Raw genomic sequence first — 9,612 nt, forward strand, 5'->3', positions numbered from 1 at the left:
CACTGGGGAACCAAATGTCATGTTTTAAGGAAAAGCGATTGATAAAATCCTCTTGAACCCTGCAGTGTGGTGCTGAGTGAAGGAACAGCTGCAGGGACTGAAGTCCTCAGCCTGTCTGCAACAGACCCAGACTCCTCGGAAGTAGGGAAGGTGCAGTACCTGATCAGCTCTGGGGATGAGACGGGTATGTTCCAGGTAGACCGCTGGACCGGAGCCCTGAGGCTGCAGAGACCACTGGACAATGAGAGACAGGTACCGTGGCACTTCCTGGCTTGGGATGTGCCCAAAATGGCACCCTATTTCCTATATAGTGCACTACTTTTTTAAAGAGCCCTATGGGCCCTGGTCAAAACTAGTGCACTATATAGGAAATAGTTTGACATAGAAATAGATTGGATTAGTCGTTGGTTATCCACCTGTTTGTATATTCTGCTGCTGGCAATTAATTTCCCTTCTTTATCTCTCCATCTCACTATCTCTCTCTCTGCTGTCTCTCTCTCCCCTTCTCCCTCTCTTCCTCCTACTAGGCATCCCATGTGATCATTGTGCAGGCGTCAGATGGACAGGGTCACTATGCGCTGGCTCCAGTCACTGTGGAGGTGAAGGACATTAATGACAACAGACCTTACTTCCCTCTGCCTGTCCTCACCGCCAGCGTCAGAGAGAACCAGCCTCACAACACCCTTGTCACCATGCTGCACGCCATCGACCAGGACACGGGAGTCTTCGGACAGCTGAGATACTACATGTTGGACAAGACTGGAGAGGGGAAAGACGCCTTCCTGGTCAACCAGACGTCAGGTGAGGTCCGGACTCGCTTCACCTTCGACTTTGAGAAAGTCAACTTGTTCAACTTTGTAGCTCTGGCCATGGACGCAGGGAACTACTCGGCCACGGTGACCGTCCAGGTGTACGTGACAGGGGAGGATGAGTACGACCCTGTGTTCTCCGACCCAGAGTTCTCCTTCTTAGTTCCTGAAGGGTCGAAGGAGGGCCAGAGCATCGGTCAGGTGACAGCCAGAGACGAGGACGAGGGAGTGGACGGGATTGTTCTGTACTCCCTAGCTGACCCCTCGCCCTACTTCCAGGTCAATGCATCGACAGGCGTGGTTTCCCTGAAGATGGACAGCCATGTCCGTCATCTGAGCAGGTCCAAGAGGGAGGTCCGTGTGATGAACCTTGACCTGAAGGCCCACAGCCCTCTGGAGACGTCCCGTGTGGCCACCGCTCGCCTCACCGTTGACGTAACACACACCTCCTTCGGCGTGGCATCGGACATGAACCTGCTACTGGTCAGCGTGATCGCTGTGTCCCTGGGAGCCATCCTCATCCTCATCTTCATCGCCATGGCTCTGTTCTGTGTGAGACTGAGACGTCAGAGGAAGGAGCAGCAGAGTTGCTGCAGACCTCCAGCCTCTCCCGGCCATGGCACGATGCTGCACAAACTAGAGGAGACTAAAGTCACTGGCAACGACCGGAACGACCGCATCTACCACCAGGCCTTACCAGGGTACGCTTCCGACCAAACTGGGAGTGGTGTGGGAGGGCCATACCCCCGCGGGGGCTCCCTGGACCCATCCCACTCCAGCGGGCGTGGCTCAGCGGAGGCGGCGGAGGACGATGAGATCCGAATGATCAACGAGTACCCCCGTGTCTCCTCCATCTCTTCGTCCATGCAGGAACACATCTCAGCCCGCGGGCCAGACTCTGGTATCCAGCAGGACGCTGACCAGCTGTCTGACGTCTCCTGTGAGCCCAACATGGACTCCAACCAGTGGTTCAAGGCCAAGAAGCTGGCCAGTCTCAGTGGGACTCTGCTGGCTGGCCAGGTGCCTGTCTACAGGGAGGATGGAGGAGGTTATCTGGGGGTAGGGAGGGGGCTGAACATCTCCCACCCTAAAGACTATGCCTTTCCAGTGGATGGTAAACCCACTGTGGACGGCTCCCTCACAGCCATAGTGGCCAGTGACGAGGAGCTGAGGGGCAGTTATAACTGGGACTACCTGCTGAACTGGTGCCCACAGTTCCAACCATTAGCTAACGTCTTCACGGAGATAGCGAGGTTAAAGGATGAGACGGCCCCTCCTAACCCTCGCAGACCGCTCCAGCACAAAGCCAAGGTGGACCCCAAACCCCCTCGCATTGACCCCCCGCCCCTAATCACCTCCATAGCCCACCCCGGGGCGAAGACAGTCCCGGTCAAGCCTGCTCCCGTTAAACCATCTGTGGGGAGGTCCTCCTTCCCCCATCTGGCCTCCCTACGGAGGTCCCCCATCAGTCACGAGGGCTCCCCCTCCTCAGTAGCCATGTCCCCCAGCTTCTCCCCCTCCCTGTCCCCCCTAGCCGCCCGCTCCCCGGCCATCACACCTTTTGGCGTCACCCAGGGCCCCTCAGCCTCCATGATCAGCACCACTGAACACAGCATGGAGCACAGTGAAGAGGCCGAGATGAGGATATAGACTATCGACTCACAGATGAGGATATAGACTCTATTGACTAACAGATGAGGATATAGACTCTGTAGACTGAGGAGGATATAGACTCTGTAGACTGAAATGAGGATATAGACTCTATCGACTCACAGATGAGGATATAGACTCTATCGACTCACAGATGAGGATATAGACTCTATCGACTCACAGATGAGGATATAGACTCTATCGACTAACAGATGAGGATATAGACTCTGTAGACTGAGGAGGATATAGACTCTGTAGACTGAAATGAGGATATAGACTCTATCGACTCACAGATGAGGATAGACTCTATCGACTCACAGATGAGGATATAGACTCTGTAGACTGAAATGAGGATATAGACTCTATCGACTCACAGATGAGGATAGACTCTATCGACTCACAGATGAGGATATAGACTCTGTAGACTGAGGAGGATATAGACTCTGTAGACTGAAATGAGGATATAGACTCTATCGACTCACAGATGAGGATATAGACTCTATCGACTCACAGATGAGGATATAGACTCTATCGACTCACAGATGAGGATATAGACTCTATCGACTCAGATGAGGATATAGACTCTATTGACTCACAGATGAGGATATAGACTCTATCGACTCACAGATGAGGATATAGACTCTATTGACTCACAGATGAGGATATAGACTATCGACTCACAGATGAGGATATAGACTTTATTGACTAACAGATGAGGATATAGACTCTGTAGACTGAGATGAGGATATAGACTCTATTGACTAACAGATGAGGATATAGGCCCTGTAGACTGAGATGAGGATATAGGCCCTGTAGACTCTGAGGTACTAGAGATTGGAAGACTGATACTGAGTTATTGTTCCTCAAAAGACAGAGGTGATGTCTCTATTGACACCCTATTTAGGTTGCAGGGTGGTACCCCTCCTAATGTGTAATGGTCACAGTATCTGGTGTCAATAGACTGGATCGTACAGTGTACCCTCCCTTCTGGCTAGAACACAGAGTGTGGTTAGCACTGTAGTTAAATAATGAAGTAACTCTCAAATGGACTCTCAAAGGTGGTAGCTGCATCAAAAACTAATGGGACTCTCAAACTGAACTAGAATCAAAACTGAGGCGAAAATGAATGTTGCCTTTTCCTCTTCCCTCAATCCAATCAGTGTCAAGAGAACAAAACTACCCAGGATTTGCACATTCTGATGGGGAGCCATGATGTCAATATTCTGTAGAAGATATTTTTATACTGACTTTGGTTTCTGACTAGAAATGGCACTAATTCTGTGCCAGAAGGCTGTTATAGCCTCAGAATATATTTCCATATGTGTATATTTCTAGCTATGTAACAGTATGTGTGAACTGTATGTTGGTTCTATTTTATGTACTTAACCATTGTGTTCTTGGAACGAAAAAAAGCTCTTTATTTCTATTAGTGTGATTGATTGGGGGGATATGCTGTCATTTCTTGTAAATATTTATTACAGAGGAGCGAAAAAAGAGCTTGCCTTGCTGAAAGAACATGATACCAGTATCAATACAGTGTTTGGTCAAGAAGCTTTCAAAAATAATCTGGTGAAGTGTTGGATCCCTCTCATACTAATTCAGTGTGCCATATGTGTGTCTCCCAAATGGCACCCATTGCCTATATAGTGCACTACCTGGTCAAAAGTAGTGCACTATAAAGGGAATAGGGTTCCATTCGGGATGCAGACAGTCTTTTGAGTCTTGTTTGAAAGGATCAGTCACACATGTGCTCATGTCCTACACATGTTCCTTTGTTTCTTCCTCCAGTCTAGTTTAGGTGAACTTGACACCGATTGATCGTGTCCTTTTTTTCAGGTGTCTTTGCTGTGAATTTAATCACGAGGAGCCGTACAGGTCTACTTGGTATTCTAGTGGCATAGCAGACCCAGACAAGGGCAGAACCACTCAGACACAGACAGGGGAGGTCAGAAACATCACAGAGACCAGCTGCAATATAACTACAAAGTTGTCAGCAATAGAACAAGGGGAAAATACAACAAATGTCATGTATGTCAGCAGACAGGTCTAGTTGTTATTGTAGTGGCAGTCGAACCATCCAGACAGACAGGCGACAAAACAGCTGACATGAGGTTTGAGTAGGGGTTGTGTGTGACCTGTGAGGTTTGAATTCTCCCCAGAATTTTTTAACAAGGTGGTGCTGCTGAGTACGGTGGGGGATACCAAATAAAGTAAACCAATTTATTTTATTTTTTATATACATACTGTATATAGTGGCACAGCCAGTACACATTGTGGTGCGGTGCCCCACTTACATTCTTTGTGGACAACCCTGAGGTTTGAGTAGGGGTTGTGTGTGTACCTCTTGAGGTTTGAGTAGGGGTTGTGTGTGTACCTCTTGAGGTTTGAGTAGGGGTTGTGTGTGTACCTCTTGAGGTTTGAGTAGGGGTTGTGTGTGTACCTCTTGAGGTTTGAGTAGGGGTTGTGTGTGTACCTCTTGAGGTTTGAGCAGGGGTTGTGTGTGTACCTCTTGAGTTTTGAGTAGGAGTTGTGAGTGTCCGTCTGACAGACTGTAGCTCACTAATCTCATCTCAGTACCGATGGGATTCTCTCCAGCATTCTGAACCAGGAGGAGCTCGTTGCAACAGATATTTTCATAATTTCTTTGCAGGTGACATTGTGTTGCACATAGCCAGATTAATCTCTGCAATACTGCTTTTCAAATCACATGCAGGACTGAGACCAGAGCACTAATTAAAATGCTGTCATTGCTTTTCAGTTTTCTCTTAGTTCCTTCTCTGAGCTACAGTATTTTAAGTTATCAGTATTGTTAATTAACAGTATTGTTAGTTTTCACTAATAGTTAGGTGTAACTAGCTAATAACTAGTGTCTGACGATGCACCACTTCTTGGTACCAGAACATAACATCAATAATGAGTCCCAAATGGCACCCTATTCCCTATATAGTGCACTACTTTTGACCAGGGCCCTATGGGGGTCTTTTCCTCCGCAAAAGGAGTGCACTTCCCTATACAGTAGTTCACTAAATAGGGAATAGGGTGCCATTTAGGACGTAACCCATGTAGACCTGTGTGACATTTTCCTTAATTTGTCACATTGGAGCTTCTTCCAGCCTGACAGTTTGTGAACATGTTAGTTGAAGAAACGTTGCCTTTATTGGCTCTGAGAAACTACAGTAATACCTTGAGACACAGACGCTATGTTCCAAATAGCACTTTATTCCCTATAGTGTGCTATAAAAGTAGTGCACCAGGTAGGGAATAGGGTGCCATTTGGGACGTACACACACCAACTTAGAAACCTTTAAAAGTGTTTGTTAAGCCATGTTAAATTGCCCCTAAAACACAAGGCTATCTATGTTTGAAATTAAGAAACTGGGATATCATGTTGTTTTGAGCTTTTCCTTTGTCAATTCACCAGTTTCTACAGTTTGTTATTTATACAATTTTACATCCTCTTTCTTACCGAACGTAGCACATAGTATACATGTTCCCCCGAATGTCTACGCATATCATATATCTTCCCTGATGTGCCAGATGTTTTTTCTTCTTGTCAAAGTGCCTGATTAAAGTACTTATGTGAATACAATACAGTGTACTGTCTCTATCTCTCTTGTTCTGATTAACAAAGAGTGGTTGTTAAATATGAGGAGCAACTACATGACTAGATTAGAAAGAAGACCACTAACTGAGAGCTCTAGTGAATGAAGACCAGATGGGATGGGATAGTCTTTAATGTATTGTTTATGACCAGGGCTGAATGTAAATGAGTCTGTCCCAAATAGCACACTATCCCTTATATAGTGGACTACTTTTGACTAGGGCCCATAGGGGCCCATCTTTTTCTGGTCTAGTTAGACACTAACCTCGTTATTAGGAGCAGTCAGTCCATGGAAATGAAGTGGCAGGGTTCTCCTCCAGACTCCATTCAGACTGCTAGCTACCAGTTCCTGCTTTGTTAGAGGGTTTGTGTTCCTGGTAGGTTGATGTATGTAGCTAGCTATATGGAAGGTCAATGGTAGGTATATAACTACCCAGCTAGGGGGTTCCATGAGTGAGTCTGATTGAAGCGTCATGGTGGTTTCAATATCTAATGTGTAAGAGGCCTATACAATGTAGAATGCTTTTCATTGAGGGCTGGTTTCCCAGACAGATACAGTATGAAGCCTAGTGTCACGACTTCTACCGAAGTCGGTTCCTCTCCTTGTTCGGGCGGTGTTCGGCGGTCGACGTCACCGGTCTTCTAGCCATCGCCGATCCATTTTTAATTTTCCATTTGTTTTGTCTTGTTTTCCCACACACCTGGTTTTCATTTCCCTCATTACGTGTTGTGTATTTAACCCTCTGTTCCCCACATGTCTTTGTGTGGTATTGTTTGTTTGTATGTGCTTGTGCACATGTTGACTGGTGCGCGTCGAGTTTTGTACCCAAGCTGTTATTTTCTTGATGCCGTTGGTTTTGGAATTAAACTGCTCCGGCTATTACCTAGTTCTGCTCTCCTGCGTCTGACTTCCCTGCCACCAGTTGCGTAACTCCTTACACCTAGTCCTGGACTAAAAAGCTTGTTCAATGACGATTCTCCATAAAAAGTGCTTCTTAGTCCAGAACTAGGTTTAAACTGTGTCTGGAAAACCGTCTCAGAGTATAAAGTCACCATATGAAGTCAAGTACAGTAGTCTCCAACAACAGTCCCCTCTCTCTCCAACCCATCAAAACCATGTATTTACTGCTCTTTCCAGGCATGTATAATTACTATTAATATGATTTAACATTCATATCAAAATGACCATTATGCCAATGTTCTCCTCCACATGACTTAGTTGTCTAATCTATTTGTAGATCAGTAGCTTACACACGTTCCCCATTATCTAATATTCCTTCTTCACTACATGACCAAAACTATGGACACCTGCTTGTCAAACATCTCATTCCAAAATCATGGGCATTAATATGGAGTTGGTCCTCCCTTTGCTGCTATAACAGCCTCCAATCTTCTGGGAATGCTTTCCACTAGATGTTGAAGTATTTCTGCGGGGACTTGCTTCCATTCAGCCACAAGAACATTAGTGAGGTTGGGCACTAATGTCGGGCGATGAGGTCTGGCTTGCAGTGTGCGTTCCAATTCATCCCAAAGGTGTTTGATGGGGTTGTGGTCAGGGCTCTGTGCAGGACAGTCAAGTTCTTCCACACCAATCTCGACAAACTATTTCTGTATGGACCTCGCTTTGTGCACGGGGGCATTGTTATTCTGAAACAGGAAAGGTCCTTCCCCAAGCTGTTGCCACAAAGTTGGAAGCACAGAATCGTGTAGAATGTCTTTGTATGCCGTAGCATTAAGATTTCCCTTCACTGGTACAGTTTCCATCGCCTCCCAAATGACGATGAAGCGGAAAGAAATTGGCTCAAAAATGTAAACTTAAAAAAGCCCCCCAAAAAGTTGTATGTTTGCTCGTTTCACTTTGTTGATAAGACGCCAACGCAGGATAACCCACACCCAATGCTGTTTCTGGGTTATGAGAGGCCACCAGAGAAGAGACGCCGCCTCAGCAGGAGGGTTGACAGACATGTCACAAGAACAGGTATGTGAACTAGTTTTGATATCGCGTGTTTGTCTTCAGTTTTTGTTACTAGAATCTGATTACGATAGTTTCTAGTCAGGGTCTGAAATTAATATTTTTAATTTCTACCAGCCACTTGAAAAAAAATCTGACACTTGTGAAATCTGTTAAACACTTTATAATTGTAAACACTGAGTCAGTGGTAGGCTACCTGACATTGGAAATATGGTACATATTGTGTAACCTTAATCCATGATTATTCTTAGGTTATTCTTCTATTAATTTATAATAATATTATCTGCTGTCAGGACCCGGTGCGAGAAACAGTCACTAATAATCGCCAGAACCCAGAAGATGAGGCAGACACAGCAGTACTAGAGATGGTGGTTTAATTAAAGAACAAAATCTTCAGGCAAAGAAACTAAATCCACAATGTCCAAAAATAAAGCCAAAAGGCACAAAATGGAAATCCTCCAAAATACAAAAGAAACTCCACAAAGTGGTAAAAAACATCAGGGAAAAACAAACCTCAAAAGACTACTCAAATAATACACAAGAACTAAACCAGAGAACCTCTGGAAAATCCAACAAGAGAAATATCTGAATAAAACAAGGCTTGGGCTGGGGCTGGGTGCTAACTTACAAACACTGAGCAAGGAACTGAGGAACACACAGGGTTTAAATACTAACAAGGGAATGACCTACAGGTGCAAACAATAATTAGAGCAAGAAAAACAAAAGGTACAAAAAAAGGTGCAATGGGGACATCTAGTGACCAAAACCCGAACAGTCTTGGCCAAAACCTGACAATCTGCCATGGTGGCAGGTGACCTGAAATGTTTACCTGCCACAGCCAACATTTACCCTGTATTTGGCAGGTGTTAATTTCTTTCCCTGTTCTAGCTAATAGATACGGAATATTTATTTAGAAAATATTAAACCTAGTCTATGTATCCCACTGAGTTTAGAGTACTTATTTGCAGTAGAGAATAGTCTGATAAACGCTATAAGTAAGGCACAGGGAGTTTTAAATGTTTTTACAAGAATCCCTAATTAGTGTATTAGCTTTTCCAGATCCTTACCAAATAATCTCATGAACTAAACATCTATATTCATATTCAACTAATCATCACCTGCAGATGAGCCTGGTGTGGTGAAGGTTTCTGAGGAGCCAGGTCCTATTTCAAAGATCTTCCATGATGCCCAAACACAGTGGTCAAACCAGGCAATGGAGGACCACACCTACTCCAAAGGACCTATCATCACGTGCCATGACGACTGCACCATCCCCTGAGAGGTCACTGTCTGTTGCCGATGTTACATTGAAAGATGATGCAGACTCTTGTGTCTTGCTTGCAAGGTTTTGCCCCTACATCATCAACAATGCCGGTTGTAGACCAAATTCTGTTGACACTACTGAAACTTAGACAGAACTTTGTTACAGCTGATTTAGCAAGACGCTTCAAAAGGTCACCCGGTCAGGTCAGTAAAACATAGAAATTCTGGATAAATGTCATTGCTGAGCACACCAAGGATCTCATTCCATGGCTGCCTCATAAGACAATAAAGGCTACTATGCCAAAAGGTTTTTCAGG

At 45.3% G+C, this 9,612-nt stretch overlaps 1 protein-coding gene across 1 annotated transcript in view; it reads left to right on the forward strand.

Moving 5' to 3' along the window:
* The window catches only part of LOC139548868 (protocadherin-16-like), a 196,197-nt gene extending 190,149 nt beyond the window's left edge, over positions 1–6,048 (forward strand). The window contains exons 27-28 of the mRNA XM_071358774.1: positions 66–252; positions 528–6,048. Of these exons, the coding sequence (XP_071214875.1) occupies positions 66–252; positions 528–2,459 (2,119 nt within the window). The 3' untranslated portion in view covers positions 2,460–6,048. The remainder of the gene's footprint in view (positions 1–65; positions 253–527) is intronic.
* The last annotated feature ends 3,564 nt before the right edge of the window (positions 6,049–9,612 follow it).

The sequence above is a fragment of the Salvelinus alpinus genome, chromosome 22 (assembly GCF_045679555.1).
Source record: "Salvelinus alpinus chromosome 22, SLU_Salpinus.1, whole genome shotgun sequence".
NCBI classification, from domain to species: Eukaryota; Metazoa; Chordata; class Actinopteri; order Salmoniformes; family Salmonidae; genus Salvelinus; species Salvelinus alpinus.